The sequence below is a fragment of the Corvus moneduloides genome, chromosome 4 (assembly GCF_009650955.1).
Source record: "Corvus moneduloides isolate bCorMon1 chromosome 4, bCorMon1.pri, whole genome shotgun sequence".
Lineage (NCBI taxonomy): Eukaryota > Metazoa > Chordata > Aves > Passeriformes > Corvidae > Corvus > Corvus moneduloides.
This window is the reverse complement of record NC_045479.1, coordinates 61,178,144-61,202,472: the sequence shown is the minus strand read 5'-3', so window position 1 is coordinate 61,202,472 and position 24,329 is coordinate 61,178,144. Positions and strand designations below refer to the sequence as shown.

Sequence of the window (24,329 nt, the reverse complement as noted above, 5' to 3'; positions counted from 1 at the left end):
CCCCTCCTCACACCAAACGGATGGGGTGAGAAGGGGAAACAGGTCTGCCATTTATGTAGGAGTTTGGCTAGCATAGAGTTTTATTAAAGTTGTTAACAAAAATAGTTAAACATTTTTACAATTTAACATCCAGTCTGACAAAAGGCAAATCAATGAAAAAAATACAAAAAAGTAAAAAAGTGCACTACCCAGTCCAGTATTTTGCTTTAAAGTCATGTCACTTACAGTATATGAAAAATAAACCCAGAAGTGTAATTACTTTAAAATACACCGCTTCCATATTTCAGTATTTTACACATATATTCTATAGTGGAAGAGGAGATCTCTTAAAAACTTTACTCTTAAAATATTGAGGTGCATATACCAAGTGGGATAGACCTGGCAAGTTAAGTTGCAGTAGAGAATCCTTTCAAATTTGGCATTTCATTTACATACCTTACTGTGCCAGCAAGGTCTGTAGTACCTAAACCTTCTAGTAAGAACAGTAATTTTGTTTAATGCAGATTTACTAATACAGACAACTACAAGAAATGGTGAGGTCAGCAACTCTATGGGATCTTAAGGAGATACGAGTCCTGATTTAGTTGTCAAATGGAACAATGTCACAACAAACTTTTAAGGCCATGTTTTATTTGCTGATTAATGGACAAAAGGCAATGGATTCCCCCCCCACTAAATATTTTCTTGAAAGTCTGTGCTCATAAAAATCATGAAAAGTTGGAAAGACTTAATTATTGAAACTTTAAATATATTTTACACAATCTTGTTTGTACAAAAATACAAGTTAAATATAAACATAAAGCAATCATGATAATTTTATGTAAATCCATTTTGTGATATTCTGTTATATATAAAAAAGTTTCTCAGCTCTGTCTTATTTGTGAAAAGATCAATACCAGATTGAATCACTACTGGCAAAGGGCCCTAAAAAGCACACTTTAACATTAAATATGTTTTACAATGTAAGTACCATTTCCTGATTTCATCTTCTAAAGACTGGCAAAAGATAGGGCAGTATGTCCATAAACCAACAAATAATTTGGCTACAATGTCATAAAACACAAACACACAAATCTGTACAATAAACCAGTAGCTATGCAGTACGAACTAGTTACACACACATACACAGACATGGAATGGAACTTAGTGAGATGCTGTCTGTAATTCACTGTTCTTCAGCCTGGCATTTTGTCTTACTTCATCAAATGAATATGACTTCGTTACCTTTCCATTCTTAAATACTGTGTGAAGCAGGTCCTGTAAGAAACATCACTGTTTTAGCAAGAGTGATTTGGCAAACAGCTTACACAAGCAAGCATTCAAATCCAGCCTGGTAACACTGGAACTTTAGACTGTCAAGATAGGAAATCTTTACAGCTTCTTCTGACACCTTTCACTAATGGTTACACAAAAGAACGGGCTTGGGTCATCCTGTGCACAGACAGCAGCTTTGTGCTGAGTAGTCCCTTGAGTGAGGTATCTACACCTGGCCAAAGCCAAGTACATGCTCAATACACCTTGCTAGAGTAGTTTTTAAGAAAGAAGACACTCAATCAGTCAAATACAATTCAATTACAGAGGTTCAGGAAGTATTTTTTTCTCTAGAAAAAAGGAACTATCTTTCTTCACAGTACTCTTTGCTCACATATTTTGTAAAACAGCCTATCAGGAAGGGCTTGCACACAGCAATTTGGAAGGGCAATAAGCACAGCTGGCAGCAGAAGTCAGCACAGCAGCAACACTGAGCAGTCCCTCCACTTGGTGACCTACTGCAAGGACCTGTGGTTTTAGGGAAATGGGCCCATAGAAGGTAGGTACCTTTCCCTGGGATTTCCAGGGAGCCCCAGAACCACACCAATGACCCTCTCTAATACCCTGGGACCAAAAAGATTTTCGAATGAATAGTTTCATCTGTTAATAGCTTGGGACAAAAGAAGTTTTAATGAATAATTTCATCTGTCAAAAGTGAAGGGACAATATATCGGCTAATTTCAGAGCCAAAGTCTTGTACTTTGTGTTGAAGAGATTTCTCACCATTTGGTCCTTCCCTCTCTACATACATATGAATGTTCATCGCTAACATATGTACATGAATATGTGCATAGAAAAAAGTTTCAAATTTATACAAGATATTTGTGCCCACAGCAGAGTATCTTCAGGGCATATAACTCCGGTTGTTTTTATGTTGAGATTTTTCAGACAACTCAGTTTTATGCTTACTGTCATGCTAAACAATGTGCCTAGTAGTACCCCTCTGCCTAGTAGCACAGAAACAGCTTCTGTATACCGGAAGAATTTCAGCTTCTAAAAGCAGAAGTGCAATTTGACAACTTATTTTCAGTCCTCTTAACTTGGGAAAAGACTCAACATGCAGTTTAATGTTTCATTGTTGCATGCTGAAAACATGACACATATCAAACTGAAAGCCTGAGATTGGCATAAAGTTTGTGCTTATTTCACAGAAATAGCATTCTGTTTTGCAATTGTAAAGAATTCACAGGGAAACTGAATTCCTGGTTTAAATTTACATCTTTGAAAAGTGTGGAACTATTTTGTGTACAGGGCATTAACTCCTGAAGGAACTATTTATGAAAGTCTCAGTGAGGAAGTAGAAACACATTTTAGTTACAGCTGTCCCTGTTCCACCTCCAGCTAGGGTTGCTACTCAAATTGTGCAATATAGGCCAAACAAAACTACCCGGCCAGTATATATTCTGCAACACTGAGACTTTAGTTATGGGGAAAAGCAGTAATGTTCTCATGTTTCTGAAGACAAAACAAAAGAGAAAGATCTGTAATTGTAAAACCTGAACATTCTACTGCCATTCTAACATTCTGCTGTTACTGAATTTGGTACTGAGGTAATTTTTGAGGTAATAAGATGGGAGTTGAACAAAATGACAAATCAGAAATAAATTCTGAAATTAAGTTATAACCTGCTTTTTCTTAGTCTATTTTTGCATGAAGAATGATATAACAGATTGTGAAAATTCATACCTGTCCATACTCTTCAAGATCTCCCTTGCCTTCCTCAAGTGTCACATACTCTCCAGCAGGTGTCCTATGCAACGAAAGCCGTCCTTTCTTTGACCTTTTGTTGGGATCGGCAACAGGATCTTTGAAGACATTTACCTAAAATGAAGAGAGGATTTCTTTAAGAGGAAAGGGCTTTGTGGGACCTAATGCAGATGGTGGTAACGTAACAGGAAATGTCAAACAGGTTTTCAAGTGGGGAGGCCGCTACTCAAAGCGGAGTGGTAGAAGCTGTACGGACATACCCCAAGGCCATTGGTCACCACGTAACTACATTTGAAGGAACAGTTTAGGAGGTCTCTGGTTAGTTTCTGCAACAAAGCTCCACCAGATCCAAAGGCAATATTCTCAATGCTCCATTTATTCTTCTTCATTCCCTCCACAATCTAATAAGAAAAAGAAAATTATGATGGAGCATACTTTTAGGCCATGCCATTTTTCCATAAAAATATTATACTACTTAAACAAGATGCTTTTACAGACAATTAAGCCGACTAACATTCAGTTTCCAGGAGATGTACATAATAATTTGGCCAATACTTGGCCCACTGTTTGCATTTTTATTTATAGTTCCAGCATGTAACTGGACAGCTTTTCCTGTAACACAACTATCATGCCCACACATATACTTCCCAAACTAGGGTGGCACAGTAATGCAGTGCCTGGAGAAACAGTGCTCTAAAGAAAATAAAAGATTTCATGGGAATATTTCAGAGCCTTCCAATTTCTCAGAATTATGGGAAGACCTCGAAGCAGAGCCTGTATCCTGAAACAATGCAGTCATCCTGCTCAGCTCCAGAAAGTTATTACCCTCTCTTGACCAAAGACTTGAACAGAGCAATTTTCTTGAAAATCACGTTGTTTAGAATAAGATTAGCAATTTCGAAGACGTGACATGAAAATACATAAAGCAGCTCAAAGAGTTTGCTTTGCCACCTCCTTTGGCAGGCACAGGTCAATGTGAACTGCACTGCTAGCAACAGTCAAGGTCAAAGTTACTGTATCATTTCCCTCCACCCTCATTCTATCCAGACAAATGTGACATCCTCAAGCCTGGAGTAATGGCTGCTCATTTGATCATGCTCATAAAGGGCCAAGTTTTGTTCTCCTGACCTGTTACCCTTATGAAAGCCTGAAATGATGGTTACAGCCCCAGAACAGGAGGTCAAACTCTCTTCTCCTAACATTTTACTAACAAAAGTACGTGCGAAAACCAGAGTAGGTGAGATAGCAAAATACCATCCATCCAGAAAAAAAGGAAGCTGAGAAGCAGAATGGAAGGACATAAACTATGGGGAACACTGCAGAGTTTCAAAAATCAGCATAGTGAGAAATCTGGTAATATTTTGGGCAATCTTAGCCTCTTGCATCAAGAAGAAATGCCAGAGTAACACTGAACAGGAGTGTTTCACTAGCTAGTGATGTCAAGCTGCTTTTTTAAGGGACAGCTAAGGCTCATAAGAGGGGAAAAAAATAGAAAACCACATTTCCATTTCAGACCGTGACAAATTGGTAGTGCACACAAAAGCACACACTAGTGCTTTGTTTATGCACTTAGTCACATGCAGACTGTCTTCACAGATACTCCAAATGCCTGACAGAGGCCAGTCAACAGGACAGGTGGACAGCAGAGTCATAACCTTCTGAGGGCATGCTTGGAACACCTTCCCACTAGATTTCTCCAGGAGAAATCTTATCAGTGACTTTCCATTATTCCAATGGCACCAGCTTTTTTTTTTCAGCCTCATTCAGGAAATCAAGCAAAATTAATCTCAAGCTCTACCACCAGGACTTCCACTTAAGAGAACCCTTTAGAAGCTTTGTATCCTGAAAAAATGCCCTCTCAAATATGTGACAATCTTGTGGATTTTAGCAGTAGACATCATACCCTCTCAGTGACCAAGAGCAAAAGGAATCTTTATTTTCAGGTGGTTAGATTCCCCTGGAAGCAGTTAAAAGAAGTACTCAGGGAAGCTAAAGGAAAGAAACTAATTAAATTCTTCTTTAAGCATCTCAGAAGTAACTAAAGTTGACAAAGGAAGGGTAAGAAAAGGTATTTTGTATACCCTCTACTTAAGCATAATGCCTAATACTGCCATAAGAAATGAGACTTAAGTGGGCCTGGATATGGACTCTACTTATCTGCGCTGTTTTTTAAAGAGGCAAATGTAGGTAAACTGAGCAAGCCTGAAGCTATGTGAACTGCTGGCCAAGCCTGAGCCAAGGTGTTCTGCTTGCCTTATTGTGCAAAGGCCAGGTCTGACACTGAACCCACAACTCTCTGGTATAAACAACATCCTACACCAAAGCACGTGATGCTGAGGCTTCATGCCTGCAGGTTAACAGATGTTAGTGCAAGTACAGCATAGCTGGGCCATGGCTGCTTAACCCTCTTGCCTAGGTGAGAAGAAATGTGAACCCCCTTTCAGCTTGTGTTCCTGCTCTCATTTACAGATGGTTTGTTCATCTTGTGCTACAGGCACAACTCCTCACTTACCCTGGGTGAAGAACTGGCTTCTAGCTTTCCACGCTCTCTCAAAGGATTTCCTTACTTAGATTGATCTTTGGTGAGAAGGGGAAGGGAAATCCAGACTAAGCTGAAAGACAGCTCTGACTGTACCACCCGCTGACCCACAGCAAAGGCCCAGATTCTGTTACTTCCTTAGATATGGGGATGATGCCTTAGGTTTTAGCCTGTGTATTTTTCAAATTCTGTACTGCTTGGTGTGTGACTCTGAAGTTTCTTGGAGCCTGTTAATTTCTGCTCTCTCATGCTAGGTAGACATAACAAAGCCTCTCCAGCCCTGCTTTCCAAGGACACCAAGACTGTCCTAGGCCAAAACTATAAAACAAAGAGCCACTAAGGGGGGAGTAAGCTGAGGGGCAAACTGAAGCTTTAATTGGAGAACTAACCCTGCTATGTAAATGAACCAAACCTATAAAAGGGGGAAGAACTCCTGACCTGTTGTCCATCTTGGGGTTCATTTTGAGAATAGCTTCAGGCTCCCCAGGGTGTACCTTTGAAGGCCTTTCAAATAAATACCTCTTTTATTCCCTTACTCCTATCTAGTCTCTGTTTTCTAGGAGGCCTCTTAAGGCATCAGGGAGAGATGGCAAACAGCAGCAATAATAGGGAAGAAGGGGGAGATCTGAAACAACTGAAGCCTCCCACAAAGGAAAACAATACAGAAGAATTTTTTGTTTCACACTTTCAAACCTATACACTGTTCCCAATGCAGGTGCCAAGGTTTTGACCAGCTTCCTCTGACCATTATGAGCATGATTAATACATCAACTGTGACTCCAGATTAGAGGATTTTTTGTGTAAAGATTTAAAGACATCTGGAAATTGAATGTTCAAAGAAAATCCTTTGAAAGTGTAGTATATTGTGGAGTTAGCAGATTGGAATGATTTTTAAAAGTGAAAATGCAAAGAAAGTTTAAAAAGTTTCCTTACCTGTTCTACCAGCATCCCCTATTAAAACAAAGAATTTTAAAATCCAGTTTACACTCTGAGTTGTTTTCTATATTGTTGTTTCAGCTACTTTGGATAGCTAAATGAGACTATTGGTCATTACCCATTCTAGATTTTCCTGCTGTACCCATTACCTTTCATCTGATCTGTAACAATAAATCATGCCTAGAATTGAATGTTGATATGGAGTAATTGGAATAATAATCCTGCAAAGGCTACAAGAGGGGGGAAAAAAAGATGGACACAGTAATACATTTGTATTTGTTCATGTTAACTCCTTCTGGAAAAGAATGAATTATACTTCAGTGTTAGTTTGGTTTTGGTGGGTTGTTTTGGTTTTTGTTTGTTGTTTTAGGGTTTTTTTAGTGGTATGCTATTATCTAATTTTCTAAAAGCATGATAAAACCTGGCATTTGCTGACATAGGAGGATGAAGAGATCCATGATATTTAAATAAAACTAAAATTAGGTTGCAAAATCATGGTCATTTTGCTCCAACATAATTTGCTGCTGTCAAATGAGAAATGTCACTTTCCTTCCTGCCTGTTTTTCCCAGCTCTAAAAAACAGTTAGTTTTCTCCTATATAGTGCTGGTGAGTATTAGCCCCTTTTTGGGGGACAATTTAATTCACTAAACCACAAAACAGATCACTTTTGGCTGAGTTAGTTTGCTGCTACATGTGTGGTCTAAATTATTTTAATGACTAGCGGTTCAGTGACCTAAGCTGACACGAGGCACTGCAAGATTCGTGTCAGGAAGAGATGAGAAGGTGCCACTAGGCAGCAGCGATCTGGCTGCTCTGTATGTCTTGGGGAGCTGGATCTTCTGCTCTCTTCTATTACATGTTATGGGTAGACTTCTCATACTCAATTACAGCTTCATAAGGAAAATATGTAAACAGGCAGAGCACTGTTCATTCCACCTCTCATCGTCTCCCATTAGCTGCTGCAATTTTTTACTGCTCTATTTAAAACTTGGAGATCAGAGCATTTTTCACTCTAATGCAAAGATTTTTATATACTTGCTTTAATATTTTAACTAGAATCTATGCTATATGACATCCTTGAATTTTGTCCAGTATAACTTAGAAAAAGCAACCAGAGTTCCTTACAAGAAAGAACAGCCCAGTTTCTGTCCTCTCACAACTCATGAAAATCTCAGCCCTAACATACTTTGCCTAACACAGGCATCAGGCCTGTCAGACTGTTGTTCAGAACAAGCAGAAATGTTTACTTCTCTGTGGGCTTTGTTTTCTTTAACAGAGTCTCTTCCCCTGCTATCTAACGACAAGACTTTCTTTCCAGCTATTAACCTCACATGCTTGTGTTCTGTTAAGCATATTAGCATAGCTGTATATTGTCAAAAAGCCACAGGGGACAAAAAAAAAAAAGTTGAATTTACTTTAAAGGCCATTGGAGGCGGGAAAAAAAACTGCAGAGCATGACTGCACTATAGCTGGTCTATCAGGTTACAATCTCAGTATTAACTGCTCTCTAGGGATCTGAGCGACAAATCGGAGTTCTGTCATTGAGGGTAACATTATGTGAACATGGTAGACATGCAGATAGCTTCACACTAACTAAAACCCAAAATTGATACCTCCCCCACTCCTAATTTTGAGAAGTAGCAGAAGTCAGCTTTGTTAAGAAGAACTTAAGGATGTGTCAGTCTAGAAAGCTAAGACAAGTGTCAATAAATTCAAGTAAAATTAATCTTAACTTTATTCAACTTATTTCTGGTTTTGAACTCTAATACAGCTGAAGATGAAAGACTCAGGACAAACCTGACAAAGTCAAGTCCTCTTCCTCTTACATGCCCTTTGTTATCTGTTGTTACTACAGTCTATACCTTTAAAACCATATTGAAGTACCTAGTATCTACCCCTAGTCCATAGCAGTGAATTTATGACTTGTTTCAAGCATGCAGAATCTACTAAATTATTAAGTTATGTCTTGGTAAAATTGCTATTTTGACTCAGACTGTACCCTAATCTGTTACACATTTTCTGGGTTTTCAACTAATCCTTATTCCACTAGTTGCCTTATCGAGGAACTTGCCTTCCTTACCCTCAGTTTTAAAGTCTCCTTCAAAACGACACCTTCAGTATGTGAGGACAAGCAGACTTCAGATGGTACATAACTAAAGAGCCAAACCAGCTAATTACTACTATTGCTGCAGCACAGTGATCATGCAGTGTGCCTTAGACATCAATGAAATTACCAAACACTGCCAGATTTTGATCTCAATTAGACTTGACAAGCATGATGAAAGCAAACAAAAGGAGAGACAGTGGAAAGAGAAGGGTTACAACAGGGGGATTAGAAAATGCCTTTTAGGGTTTTTTTATGCATCTTAATAACTTCCTGTGGCGTTTTAATGAATATGTTTTACGCATTAAGATACCACTGCCAGTGTCTGGAATGAAGGGCAGGAGTCAGCAGTCTCTGCTGCAACATCTGACTAATTGTAACAGAGTCCAGATTAAATATCAACCTTGCCAGCACCACCCTGACAAATGAACAGGATCTCCTACCTCTTGCAACGTGTTGATATCCACACCATCCCCTTGAATAACTCTGAGATACGGTGGCAACAACTTGTAGCCTTTTGAATTCTCTGTAATGGGAAACTTCTTCCCCAAGATCTCCAAGACCTATTGAAAAGGGAAAGGAGACAGTTCAAAACGAAAATAAAATCCTGCCATTCTAATAAAGAAACTATTCCCCCATTTAAGTCATGCTTTTTCTAAAACACTAAAATAAATCCATAAATATACCCACATAATCATGCTCTAAATCTACCCACACAAAGAAAAAGCATGCCAGCCATTGTGGTGGAAGCCCTTAAAGCAGCCACAGACAATATGGTCTTTATGAACTTGCACCCAAGAGCTAATCAGAACCATGCTTCCCCCCTTTCTCCCTTTGCTTGCTGTGAATTTTTGTTATTGAATGTGTCAGCTGAAGATCCTGCTCTTCTTGTGACCCCCCTTAAGATAGTGGATGAGGCTTTCAGTTTTCTCTGATTTTGCAAGCCACAAATATTTAAAATTAAACATTTCAGCTAGGAGTTTTTCTTATCAGCTGACAAAGGTCATTCAGAATTCCTATTTGTGATATGCCAATGTCTTGGGGTGTCACTACCAAACAAACAATTGCCCTCTCAATCATGTATACAAATGGCTTCAAGGAAGGATTACCTTTAGAACAGTGTCAAGGGGGTTCCCAGAATCTGGTCTAATAATAAGTGGTGCCTCTGGACTTCGGGCTTCAATTATATGCCTTAGGTCATCACCCCATATTTTTTCACAAGCATTGTAAATGTCGTAGCTGTCGCTAACCACAGATACAGGCACTGAAGAAAACTGTGTTACTATGTGTTCAAAAGCATCTTTTTCATGATCTTTCCCCCAAGCTGTTATGGTACTGCAAAGGCAATTAAAAAAAAAATCGTATTAGAGTTGCATTTACATGTCATTCTGTATTTCCTACCAGCAACAGTTCAAGACAATGATAAGCAGTATGATTACAAGACAGCAGAAACTATGTGCTTATCAGCTCTGTGTTGCATGGATGATAAATACACTATATACTAAATAAACAGACTAAATTCAGACAGCTAGGGAGCTATAGATGCAAGAACAGAACATCTGCTCTTACAACTTCATGCTACAAAATACGAAGTCGAGAACGAAGCACCACACCATATGTTAGAAAAAACTAAAGAAGAAAACAGAATTTATTTTGTTTTTTAATAGTGATATAAAACGAATATTCTCACTTATACAAACATTCTTCCAGAGGAACCTCAGAACATTACCACAGGTGAGCACATAAACCAGAGCTGCTGAGAGCAGTAGTAAGTTACTGCATGCAGCTGATCTGCATCAGCTGCTCTGTATGTGGTTGTCACAAATCAGCTGACATAAATGACTTTAGTAACTTGTGTGCAAAGACCTAAAAATGCTCTTGTGCACAGCATGAGAGTCAGTGGGCATTGAATTTTTACCTTAAAATTCCAGCGTTACCTGCTGTGTGGACAAGTCCCAGATCATGGTAGTGGGGAGACAAACAAACTATTTCAAAGAGGTTGGGGCAGTCCCAGAAGAGCCCTGCTGACATGCCAGGGGCAAGCACCATGCTCACAACACGACCTTGTACTGGAGGTTGTGGAACAGTACAACAATTCTGTAAAAATTAGGGTCTCTTGTATGAGACTGTTTTTGTGTATTAACTCAGAAAGGGCGACTGCAGTCTGTATTTGGTGGTGCAAACTTTAGGCAGGGCAGTTTAAGCTCTCTGCTCTAATGCCACCACTTCAGTATGCTGTGCAAAAGACACTTGATCTTGACTCCATGTGTTTGCTTTTGCTTTCATTACAAAAAATTTTACAGTAGTTTGGGTCATCAGAAATTTCAGACAAAAACTGTCACATCTGTTGATCAAGCAGGAGTTCTAGAACAGCATTACAACAATGCTACAGAAAGTTCTATGAAGCAGTGCTCCTTCAAAGATGACCATTACTCTACAAGGGCTATTCATGCAAGCCTTTCCATTATCTGTCTTGCAATCCTACATGAATACTAACTATTCAAAATCAACACTACATAGTTAACCAGCTTTTGTGCTCAATATGAAAAACACAACCTTCTTTCATATTCTCATTTCAGTGTGTAGACATGCAACTGAAATTCAAGGATTTGCATTCACTCCCAACCTTGTACAGGACGCGGATTTGAAAAAAAGCAAGAGCTCTCTATCTCAAATGTCTGAGATCAGTCTCTCACTCTTAAAAACTCATTCACAATTCTTAGTGATATAGCAAGGATTTACCATTACTAGTTAGACTGATGCGAAGCTTGAGAGCAACTGCCTTTTCTAGAGGGAGAACATCAACTTGAGAGTCCAGAATTGCAACTTAAGAGTTTTTCAATTTATGATTTTATATTTAAAACAAAGTTTGAAGTTCATAATGTGAATCCTCAATATCTATAGACTGTAAGCCTTCAAGCTTATTCTAAAAAGAATTTTCCAAATTTATTCAGACACTGATAAGAAGGTTATAGTTAAAAACATTTAAAACACATTTATAGCTAAGAACAACCATGCTACTTATGTGCCCCTAGAACATATAGAGGCATCAGTACAGAACTGCAGCTTCAGCAACTGGACCAGTCATGGCTAATATTGTATGGTATATTTCTGGATACAAAGATGGGTAAGAAAAGAATTACATTTTCCTAAGGTATTTTTAGAAAGGCTTAGCCTAGTATCTTACCTGTGTTCAGCAGCTGGAACAGAATATCCTGGAACTGGATCTTTTGTACCATAGTACTTTTTAATTAATGCAATTCCTGCTACAGTGTCTGTTCCTTTGAAGTTCACCAAATGAGCTGAAGCTCCTATTCCTGCAGTCTGAAAAAGATGCAACTTTCAGTTTTCATGCCAAATATAGAAGCCTAAATCTAGTCACCACCTAGCACTAGTTTGTAACAGCAAAACTCTGACTCAATTCCCATTTCACCAGTACTCTATACTCTCTTCATTCACTTACACTGGGAAGACAGACAAAACTTCTCCCAGTCTAGCGCTCACAGTTCAGACATTGCACCCACCCCCAGCCCAGACCTCCCCCTCCACACATAGTCCAAACAGCGTTCTGTGCATTCACAATTTCAGTGGAGAACAGGGACACAGAGGTTAACAGACATGCTACAATTCTTTATAGTTAGCAACAAATTAGACTTTTCAAATTATTAGCCAAGAAGTATTACCTCTTGTGAAGAAACTCCTCGGTAACCAAAGTCATGCAGTTTATATTCCAGTCCTTCCAAGCTGCCAGAAGTCTCCAGCAAATATTTGGCCAAAATCTTTTTCTGCTCTCTAGAGTTTGTAGCCACTGTGATTGGGTACCATGACTGCACAAGAATAGTCTAAAACAAAACCCATCACAATATTAGGTGTTTATTTGCTTAGAACTTAACAATGTCCACTTGGCATTTAATCAGGCACAAAAAGGTCTATCTATTTTCATTCCCTGTTCAGAAAGTACTGATGCCTCCAACAGTTTACTTTAGGGCTTAAGTAATTAGCCTTTATAAGGTAGGCAAGGTATTGACCCTCTTGGGAGTTATCACTCGCAAACTACTGACACACAGTTCCCCCCACTCTTTGTTTTTATGCATAAAAGTACTGCTGTGAATTTCCTGTACAATTATTATGATCTCTTGCCAGGTGGGGAAAAAGGTAAGAGGACTACAGAAAAGAATTAAAGCAGAAAATGAAAGTTGCCTGAGATTTCCTTTAAAGCAATACAGGATTCAACCTTACAGTTACATCCACTAATATGTATTTAGAAAAAACACGTTAAATTTCCAAAACTGACCTCAATCCAATTTGTGAGCCAGTAGCACTCTGGATCTGTGTTTTCTACTGTGAAAAGAACATTTCCTCTGGGAATTACAGAGCCCTCAGGAACAGCTTTTATTTCTATGGGAAGATGGCCATCGTATTTCTGTGTAAGAAACAGTAATATTGTTAGACAATAGGAAAGATGAGGACCTAGCTCTCTTTTATTTAACTGCAATGGATAAAAGTCAGGCTATGAGTTATTAATAAAGCTTTCTTCTTCTTAATTTCTTTCAACCCTGAAAATAAACCCATCAGCCCAAATAAATGAAAAAATCCACACTTAGGAAAAAAGGCTGAAAATCCTGTCACTTAAAAACCAGGCTCTTTATCAAAACAAATGATGGTTATCAGTAGTAGTATATATCAGTAGTATTGGGCAAATTGAGCCAGGGAAACTTAAGCATTCTATAAAAATACCTAAGTTCTACACACAAAACAAGAAATACTTACTACTCAGTTTTCTTCAACGCTTTCATATGCTGTAAGCTAAAAAAAGTTCAGCTACTAGCTAGATCTTACAAAAGTCCACTGGTTTTGCTTAGTATAGATGTGTGCTTTGTTAATTTATTACAGCAGGATCCATTTAATAACTATTTTAGAGAATATTTTCATCTCAATTACTCACTAAACATGAAATCTCATATTGGAGTGTCACTCTTGTCAGTCTTTCATCCCCAGAGGACTAAGCATTGTGTGAAATATGCCTTTTGAAAAAGAGTAACTTCCAAATAGCAAGTCTAAAAGAGTAATTATAACTTTCTGAAAAAGCTCTGCAAGCTATACTGGCAATACTGAAAATGTCTTGGATGGTAGTATATTTTGACAGAAAGCTTCCTATGAGAGATCCTGTTAAAGGCAACAAAAATTACATCAATTCAGAGAAATGATAGATTCATAAGTAGCATCAAAACATATTCTCCAGTACTCAGCACACATCAGAAATCTCTTCTACCTTACAGTTCAAAAGTTTATTTGGAAACATAATAACCTGAAGCAAACTGTTTATATACCACACAGGGTCTAGTTGTAAGACTTGGAGACACCTGGATTAACAAAAGACAACAGAGCCTTCAAAAAGGCTCAAAATAATTTAATAATGATTCAATGAAGGCAAAAGCATAGTTAAGTGAACGTTTCAAATTCATTTCAAATTTCTGGCACTTCACTCAGCCACTGCACCCTCCACTTTCCTTATCACACCTGAGGCAACTGAGCTAGGGAGAAACAGTGAACATACACTGGAATTCAGTGAGCAGAAGCAGGGTCTCTGTGTGCATAAAGGGCACACAAAGACACAAAGAGAACATACACTTCCAGATTGAGAGCCACCAGCACCTGAGATCACGACATGAAAACCATGTTTGGGTTTTTTATATGTCACACACAATTTTATATGAGACACACAATTTTAACAGAAAACCTGACAAAGGAATATGTACAGAGGGTACACAGGAATGCTTATTTTGACTAGAGCAAAAGTTGAATGGACTTAGACAAGTACGTTACAACTCAGTGAGGATAGGCATGCAGCATTAAAAGTGTATTAATTCCGTTTATCCAAAGAGGGATCAAGCTTACTTTAAAGACAGATGAAAGCAGTTCACAATGTATAATGTAGCTTAAATACAAATATGGATTGAATCCACATTTGCAGTTATTTGAACTGGATGCAAGTCCTCTAAAAACCTCTTCGTAACTCTCTCTTAGAAAACAGTGGGCTTATTTACCTTTCTGCCATTTGCAACATTTAGTTGAAATTCATTCTTCTCTTGCACACCTACAGTCCACCTCAGTGGCAGGATGACCTCCAGATATATTAACAGACAGATGCCCCCAATAAAAACACATTCAATTAGGTATCCAGGGAAATATAAATGCAAAGGACTAAAAAAAGGCTTTCAAATGCCAAAAATATCCATTCACCAGAACCCACAATGAAACTTAGCATTTAATTAATCTGCAGAGATTAGTACAGCTCTGATGAATGCTATTAGTCTGAATCTGCTGCTTTTATAGAGAAGAGATGTTTGCAATTACTCGAAGTCTGACACTTTTTTAAACAAAAGGGAAAAAGGATAATTGTGGAAAGACTTAACCTGAAAGGTTTTGTGTGTCAGAAGTGCTCAGGCCTTTTATTTCATAATAAACTTCAACATTCATATCTCTGAAAAATTATGAAACAACTGAACAAAACGTATATTTTCAGGAACTATTTATACACCCAAGAAGTTGTAATGCTTTCTGCATTCGAGTAAAAATTGTAATGATTAGTTTAAGAAAGCCATGTAAATGATGCAGGCAACCACTGTATCACACTTGGAGACCTGCCAACAAGCCCCCACTCACAGGAGCTGGCTGACGGCAGCCATAAATCCTTATTACCTGCAAAGCCGTATTTGGCATCTGAAAGGATGAAAATTACTTTTCTCTAAGGAATTACAATTATATGATTATTCTTTGACAGCTGCTACTCCCTGTACACCAAACATGAAAAACTAAATTTATCCAGTCTTTACTATCAAGATTAAAACAAGAGACTGCCATATTTATTCTGTAGTTGATTCAGAAATCCTTCACCACAATGATCTCCAACGATTTTCACAAATTTTTTTACCTCCAGAATATAGTTCCATCCCTTTTCATTGAAGACATCATCTTGAAAATGCTCCCTATATACTTCTTTGGCTTCCTTGATTTTCTCTTTGGTCACCACTTTACCTGGAGTTTCAGAAACAGATGAAAGCTTAGAACCTTACAATATTCGTCAATTGATAAAATAAATAACAAAAAGGTTCAGGCACAGCAAAGTCACTTTGCCTTCAATAAAGGAATGAAAAACATGTCAAATGCAGAATGTTTAAACCAAACTTTACTTTCATTTATTATACAGATTAGGATGCTCAAGAAACCAAGAGGGTAAAATACGCTTGTGGTTTGAAGGTGACTCAGGAAAAATTTGAGATTATTACTCTTTTATGATGATCAAAACCTGTCAAGAGGTTTAACAATAGTGCTTTTCCCAGAGGAATGTGTTGATTGTGCAATGTGTTGACTGGCACTTGCAGCAAGGACATATCTAGTACAAGGGTTAGACTATGCCATTCCAGGGAGAATTCCAATGGAGAGACTTTGCAACCAGCCTTTGACTGACCACTCTGTGACAGGAACCAGCAGACTAACCACAATATTTGAATGAGCATGCTACTGCTGTAGGGCCAGTCATCTACCTTAGAGAAAAACCCTCAGATTGCAAAAGACAAAAGAAACAAAATTATCAAGTGTTTTGATTATAATGGAATATCAATCTTTGGTGGAATTGGCAGAGACATTTATTGGATCAAGACAAAAACATGTAAGATGTAGGACTAAAATTTTCCTTTAAAGCTTGGCAGAAGGTAACATGCACTCAGGTCAGAACAGGTGATATTTGTACATAATGCAAAAAGCAAATAAAAACTTAAACAGCACCAAGGAATTTTCAGATGTTACTCTTAAAACTATCAGTATAAAACCCACTTTCACACGTAGCTTCTATATTCAATGAGCGAAGGTGAGGGGCATCCAAAATTTAAGGGAAATTAAATCTAAGTTAAGGAAATTTAAGGAAAATTAAAACCATTATTGGCTTACACTGTAAACAAACCAGCAAATACAGACTGAAGTTTATGTTCAGAATGCAAAACATATTTTTCATCGAATCTTCTATCTGTTTGTGACTCTATGTACAGTTTTGTTCTATTTCCATTCATTTCAATTTTGCCCACTGAATTTGGGACATGAACACCTCTTCAGTTTTATAAATAAAGACACCACTGATTTTATAAATAAAGACAGAAAGGTGTCTGGATTAAGAAGGCAATACCAATCGAGGGTGGGCAATTTTTTTCACAATCACGTAAGTAAGATATTATGCATGTCACTACTTATGGTGTATCAGGATAACCTAGAATTGTTTCAGCTATAAGACTACAAGCTTGAGAAAAAGTGAGATATTTAATTAGAGGAAAAGTTTTACTGGAATTTGACACAGTTACCTTTTAAATATTTATTCAGAATGTACTGCAAACCATAAAAAACAGTTTCTTCATATTTCACTTTCCTTAATTTGGAATTTTCAGTCTTCTTTTCACGACATTCAAAGTAGGAATATACTTTGCTTGTGTTAGGTGGATATTGCTTGTAGTGTGTAACCTACATGAAGAAAAACTTCAGTAAGAACTCAAAACATCACTACAAAGCACAAGAGAAATAATATTTGTACATTAAAGCTTAAAAGTAACTGTGAGCTCTTTCGGACCTTTATTTATCTATGCACATTCTACACCACAAGTATTAGGGTTATTTCCAGGTTTTTAACCTCCTTCAATTTTCAGTTCAAAAGACTGTCTTCCCTCTGTTATTCTTTGCTTCTTCATGAAGTCTTTTCCCCCTAGAGTAATCTTCTCCTCCCCTGATGACTTTGCTTTGATTAACTGGGAAAGACACTAGCTAGGATTTTAGGAGCAGCACTGAACACCAATGTGCCAGGTCAGTTTTTGCTCTCCCACACTTTGGCCAAGCTTATTAGCTACAGGAAGCACAAAATTCCATACCACTACCAAATCCCTGCTTGTATTTGACTGAAGTTTTGAAGCCTACCATCCCATAGCACAAATAAAAGCCACCCAGACTGAAGAAGGCATCAACAATGGCCTTTACCCAAGTGTTCCATTCCCCATGAGTGGAGTGGGTCTCTCAAGCCCTGGTTACAGCAAAGGCAGTTTACAAATCTGTTACTGTCAGTAATACTTCTAAAATCTACCTGAGGTTTGTACCTCCCATCAAAGTTTGCTAGATGGACTTTTTTGACCAATTTGAAAGAGTTCAGGTTCAATGTTAAGGAAGCATGAGAAGTTGCGGTCTGTGTGTATTACGTGGAAACTGGTCATACAAACACAATGTTATGCTGAATTCAACTATTACAGCTTTTTGTAGTTCCTGATAGTAAATATAGCCAGAAATTTACTTTGAGTAACAGCAGCATTTGAAACAAGTACACTCCAAACATTAAAAAACTTAAACCTGCAAAATTTCATCTCCTAATGTCTAAAAAGCAAACTCTGTGCAAAATCCTTAATTCCATATTAAACAAAAAGAATACACAATGACAGAAACTTTGTACTATCAATGTTTAAATTACAGAATATACAAATCAAGGCATCCCCAAAGCTGAAGATATCAAGAGTTTTCTTAAATTACGATTAGAAGGCTGTGAACAAGTCTATATATTCCATAAGGAAAAACTGTTCCTACAGCTGAGAAAGCAACACTGTGCATCAGAACAAAACCGAAATGGTGTGAAACTCATGTCCAAATTTTTTTCCCACTCCCATATTTACAGGTTAGAGCATGAACTCATTATATGATACTTGCTGTTACTTACTCCAAACGACCTTAAATATTTCTGTTTCTAATACAAGGAATTGGAAAAGGGATAGTCTCACCACTCCACCCTTCTTGTCATGATTTTTTAAATGTATCTCTGACATTCTCAAAGTAAAATATCTGAAGGTTTCCCTGATCTGTATTGCTAAAACTGCACGTTAAAGGATTTCAGTTTCCCCTCTCCTCTCAAATGGAACTTTAGTATTTCACTCAGTTTGGACAATGAACTAGACCACTCAACTGCATTTTTTGTTTCTCCTATACCAGTACAAGGCTGTCATGGTTGTGTTTCCAATGCTGCAAGGAAACATTCAAGAAAGGTCAATTTTAAGATCGTTCTATTGTCTTTACTTGTATGAGGTTTACAAGGCCAATCAAATAAAACCCAAGCTTGTCATTGCACATTTTCTGCCTTTACTTCAAACAAAGCACGGGACCACAGGCATTTAATGGAGCACAAACCCATTCTGTTACAATTCCACAGTCACTCAAAAGCAGAATGCTCAAGAGTAGCAATGTTAGACCCGAAGACAAAACCTGGCTTTTAGATTTAGTTCTAGCTATCAATAAATGTCTCACTTCACAAATTATAACATGTCCTTTCCTAGTTCTGTGCAGAACTTCCAAGAAGTACATCACACTGCCAGCTCACAGAAAACTCTCTGCATGATATCATCACATTTAAAGGAAAACGAAATCCCTGTACAAAACACACACACACCCCATTCTCTCTTCTTTACTATGGAGCAGACAAAAATAGGTTGCATTTGACATGTCTTTCTAACTAGCGGGCCTATGAAGACACACACATATATACAAACCCTTTACAAAAAATTGTATTAAGTGCACTCTAAGAAAAAGACCCTGCAACAAATCCTTAGAATGCTCATCCACTATAAAGGCATGGAGAGTGGGAACTCCTTAATTCCCACTGATGCCACCAAGGTAAGTTACAGCAACTTCATGAAAAATTTTGCTCTGTTTTACAACTGGGACTGGACTTATAAGTTCATGATTTCAGAGTAAAGGCTCAAGACAGAGCCCAGCAGCTGCAAGTGTACACAGCAGATGTGCCAGGACCAATTCTCCAAATGAGTATCTCAATTCCTTGTGACAAGAATTGTCTCATTGTGACAAGCTCGAGAGCAAACCAAAGCAATGCTGCTGTTCTCACCACAATTCAAACAAAACAATGAAAACTGTATCTGCATGAGATAGGATACTCAGGTTTCTTTTAAAAAGTTTAATTATTCAACTTACGAACTATGGGCAAGTTGCTGAAGCCAACACCTATATTGTAATGAAAATTTGTGTGATCTTCAGCTCACATCTTGAAAATATACTCAACTTTGGCAGTTCAAAGACATCTCCTCCAGCTATATGTTTCTCTGTCAAAATGGTTACAGGGCCAAATTAGCTCAGGGGGCACAGTGCACTCACTGAGTTGGTGTCACCTTTTCTTATTGCATTTAAGTACATTTTTTTAGGAACATCCTATTCTAACTCTGCTCTGAAGCATGATCACAAAACACAGTGCTCTGGCTGCAAACCAGAACTTGAGAGCTGAAATCAGTCTGAAATGCTAACAGATTTATCCTTTATATAGCATACCTGGGGACACAGCTCCTCCTGACTACCTTGCTGACAGTTTCAGCCTAAAAAAACCCCACTCAAGTTCCTCAAACATTGCATCACAGGTTTAGATATCTTTTCTGACATAAGATTAGACCTTAACCTGAAAATACATACTAGCTAGTGTCCAGAAAATAGTCACTTCTAGGGATTCAAACCTACATGAAAACTTTGTGTTTGACAGAAATATAATTTTATTGATTTAGTTGCTTTAAGTACTTGAAGGAGATAAGGAACTAACTTTGCAAGTCACATGTGTAGTATGCAATTATATTCTTCACACATTAGAATCTATTTAAACAGTGAAAATACACATCCCTGACAATTAAAATATTTATATCTGAGCAAACTTTACAGCTGTAATTTCAAATATGCTTCTTTTGACGTTCCACAAAGCTGCTAGTTTTATCTACAAAGCTGAGACACCCTTTAAAATACTACACAAAATTTAAAGGCACAATCATAATCTTGAAAGTACCACACTTACCAAACTCTGCGCACTTGAAGGGGGCTTACAAGAAAGATGCGGACACATTTTTTAGCAGGGCCTGAATGAACAGGACAAGGAGTGATGGTTTTAAACAAAAGGAGGGTAGATTCAGACTAGATATAATAATTTTTTTTTATTATGAAGGTAGTGAAACACTGGAACAGATTGCCCAAAGAGGTGATAGATGACCCAGCCCTGGAAGCACTCAAGATCATGTTGGATGGGGCTCTGAGCAACCTGATCTAGTTGAAGATGTCCCTGCTCACTGCAGGGGAGCTGGACTAGATGGCCTTTGAAGGCCCCTTTCAACCCCAACTATTCTTTGATGCTGTGTTGTATAGGTGTGTGAGAAGTTAAGCACAAGACCTACAACTCATGCTGACTTATCTGGCCATCTTTTGCTCCCAAGCTCTCAGACAGAGCACTTATCAGAAATATCTGGCCACAAAGTGTCACAGTAGCTGATTGTGTTAGCTGTCATTTCTGGACTTCTAGGACATGTGGAAATAATACCCATCTGCCATAGTGGTGGTCAGGAGGTTTGGCATGTAGTGAAATGCCTGGTGGCAAAAAACAGTGTGAAAAAGGATCAAGGTGTAGGAGTGGGCACAGTTCATAAAAGACACAAAGAATGCCATTGAAAACAAAACAAACCAACCAAAAAGAAAAAACCCAACACAACACTATAAGGCACTTGGACAATGAAAACTATGCTTCAAAAAATGCCTGGTCTTTCCTTGTTGTCAGATGAAGACTTGCATCTTTCTGTATCCTAAAGGAGAGTTGAAAGTACAACCAGAGGCAGTGTACAATATTTGAAATTAAAATTTATGTGACTTACAGATCAAGACAGTATTGGTAACTCTATGCTTTCAGTAAGGGGATGACAGAAGCAGGACGTGTACAAATGGGCTCTTGACAAGCAGGGGTGACTATAAAATCAGTAGAAAACCCCTTCTCTACAGGAAAAAAAACCAACCTAACCAACAAACAGGAAACCAAACAAAAGCCTCTACTGGGATTAAGAGACCCTTACAAGAAAACAACTCTCCCAAGTATCTTCAAAGGCCTTTTGATGTTTAGTTCAAAGGCTGTGGTTTAGGTTTTGTCTATAAAATATATGACAAACAGCCTTGGAACTACTACCTACAAGATTATGTACTATGACTGAAATTGAGTGCTTTTTTCCAGTTGTGATAGCTCCTTATAAAAATTAATGCAAATAAAGGTATATTCTGAACAAAAAATACCTCCACAAGGACTACATCTATTTAACTAAATCAAGTTTTTTGAGGAAAAAACATGAAGCACAAATTGCATTTAGATCATCTGCCAAAAAAAACCCACTCCAAACATTAAGAGTTAAATTTAAAGAAAAAGGAATTAATAGGTATTCATCATAAAATAGGGATGGCTGAGGTAAACGCTGCATTTTTCTAAGCTAGAAAAGAAGACTTATAAAAAAAATAAATATTCTTATAATCTACAAGGTTTGTTGGACAAGATATTGCAATGAACTTACTTTAAAAGGTTATTTAAGCCTAAATAATTCAACCATTTGAAAACATGTGAAAACCAGATGCGACATGAGAAGTTAGGTGTAGCCAAAATCTCCACTGGTGGTTAATTCCTGGTGCTCCCCTAGATCAGATGCCAACATGAACCATCAGAAGGATGCTTCCAAGCCCTGTCTACAGTGAAGAAAACAACCCCCAAACACCAATCCAGCAGGATCTTGCCTGTACTGTAACTCTGTGATGATACCGGTTCAAGTAAGACAGTATTTGAGCTTTCTGGAGCTATTTTAAAAAATCCTTAGTGCAAAATGGGTACAGAACAACCTGGTCACTGAACCCATGGTGCCACACAGCCAGAGCCATGAAGACTCAGAGGGACAGGTGGAAGGTAAGCCAGAAGCAGCATGGCCTGGACACTGGGCCACTTGGCCAGGACACTGCAGGTCTGCAGCACACGGGCCTGAAGCACAGGCTTGGTCACTGTACTGCAAGGCTTGATCTCCAAGAGTTATTTAGGGGATCCTCACACTGCAATACACCTTACTGAGTTAGACAATTTTAATGCAGTGGTACTGCTGGTACTTACACTGGGGAGACTTCCGCATAGCACCCCAAGACCTCCATGAATTGCAGTATTACATATTATTTGCAAACATTGTGGAAAGAGGCCATGGCATGAAATACTGCTTTACCTAAACCTTTAGGAGAGTTAGCCAATAGACCAGTTAAAAGCAAAGTTTGCAAACAACCTATATGGAAAACAACGTTATTAGCAACAATGAGGAAATGAACCAGGACTTATGAGCAAAGGGACTGCTCCATAAGATATACCTCACTGAGATGAGACAACTAACAGCAGTTATAAGGCAGTTGTGACCCTCTTCAGGAAAAAAACCAACACAACTGTGACTAGCAGTTATATTCAACGGGGATGCTTTGGTAGCATTCAAAGCAATCATAGAAAGAATGCACACCACAACAGTGGAAATGAAAACCAAACCAAAAGCCACTATGGTTAAATGGTAAGTTTATTTGAACAAGAGAGGAAATGCCAGAATAATCAATCTTTAATAATTCAAGAGAAAGGGCATCCAACAATAGCAGGTAAAGTGCAAGACATTTTTAAGGGAGTTTAAAACAAAAATAAATCTAAGAGTCAAGTACAATCTTACTATTTTGATTATATGAGCTTCAAATTACCATAGAATAAAAAAGCCTTAGAGAGACTTCAGGCCCATTCTTAGAACACATAAGATTGAGACAATGCTTAAGAACCAAAGTGAGAATATTGGGAGAGATCTGCTCTTACGAGATGAGAGAGATAAGCTAATGGAGGTTATGACTGAATGATGACCTTGCACCACTTCTAATGTCTCCGTATTAGAGTTCATCCACCATTTCTTATATGTTTATTGAAAAATAAGAGGACCAGAGGTGAGAAAAAAAGAAGTTAAGAGAACAGTCAGTACTATGAAAAATAAGGAAAGCACATGCAACTGAATTCCTATGGAAGCTGCACATTATCAGCAGAGATGCTATACATGACCAGGTTCACATTCATTTAAAATGCAAGGTCAAGTGTAAGCACTAGAACTGAATGTATTCTAAATTTCTCAAAGAAAATACCATGCTTAAAAACAGTAACATTTTACAGTAGATTTCTTTACCACTAAAGATTTTAATGGTTTTTTTTGTGGTTTAACCTCAGCTGGCAACCAAACCCTGCTTGCCACTCACTTGTTCCTCCCAGTGGGATGGGGGAGAGAATTAGAAGGGTACAAGTGAGAAAACTCACGGGCTGGGATAAAGACAGTTTAATAGGGAAAGCAAAAGTTCTCTGCACATAAGCAAAGCAGAACAGGGAATTCATTCATCACTTCCCATGGGCAGGCAGGTGTTCAGGCATTCCCAGAAAAGCAGGGCTCCAGCCCGTGTAGCAGTTACTGGGGAAGACAAATGCCACTACTCCAAATGTTTCCCCCTTTCCTCCTTCTTCCCCTAGCTTTATATGCTAAGCATGATATCATGTGGTACGGATTATCCCTTGGGTCAGTTGGGGTCAGCTGTCCTGGTGTCCCCTCCCAGCTCCTTGTGCAACCCCAGCCTCACCACTGGTGGGATGGTGTGTGGGGCAGAAAGGTTGACTCTGTGCAAGCACTGCTCAGCAAAATCAAAAATATCCCTGAATTATCCACATTGTTTTCCGCACAAATCCAAAACATGGCCTCATACCAGCTCCTAGGAAGAAAATTAACTCTACCTCTGTCAAAACCAGCACAGTTTTACATCCAAGATTATCACAAAAGAGACGACAAAATGCCTTATGTTAACTGTTCACACATTAGTGA

The 24,329-nt window shown here is 38.2% G+C and overlaps 1 protein-coding gene across 2 annotated transcripts in view; it reads right to left on the bottom strand.

Moving 5' to 3' along the window:
- Positions 1-24,329, bottom strand: part of NAMPT (nicotinamide phosphoribosyltransferase) — a 30,798-nt gene that overhangs the window by 1,669 nt on the left and 4,800 nt on the right. The window contains exons 2-12 of one of the 2 annotated variants that reach the window (XM_032106281.1): positions 16,953-17,109; positions 15,533-15,636; positions 12,893-13,021; positions 12,282-12,440; positions 11,786-11,922; positions 9,708-9,933; positions 9,042-9,161; positions 6,491-6,508; positions 3,279-3,419; positions 2,998-3,132; positions 1-1,257 (exon numbers count right to left, since the gene is read on the bottom strand). The exon at positions 1-1,257 is cut by the window's left edge and continues 1,669 nt beyond it. In XM_032106281.1, coding sequence (XP_031962172.1) covers positions 1,144-1,257; positions 2,998-3,132; positions 3,279-3,419; positions 6,491-6,508; positions 9,042-9,161; positions 9,708-9,933; positions 11,786-11,922; positions 12,282-12,440; positions 12,893-13,021; positions 15,533-15,636; positions 16,953-17,109 — 1,440 coding nt within the window. In that variant the 3' untranslated portion in view covers positions 1-1,143. The remainder of the gene's footprint in view (positions 1,258-2,997; positions 3,133-3,278; positions 3,420-6,490; positions 6,509-9,041; positions 9,162-9,707; positions 9,934-11,785; positions 11,923-12,281; positions 12,441-12,892; positions 13,022-15,532; positions 15,637-16,952; positions 17,110-24,329) is intronic. The other variant, XM_032106282.1, reaches the window with a different exon arrangement.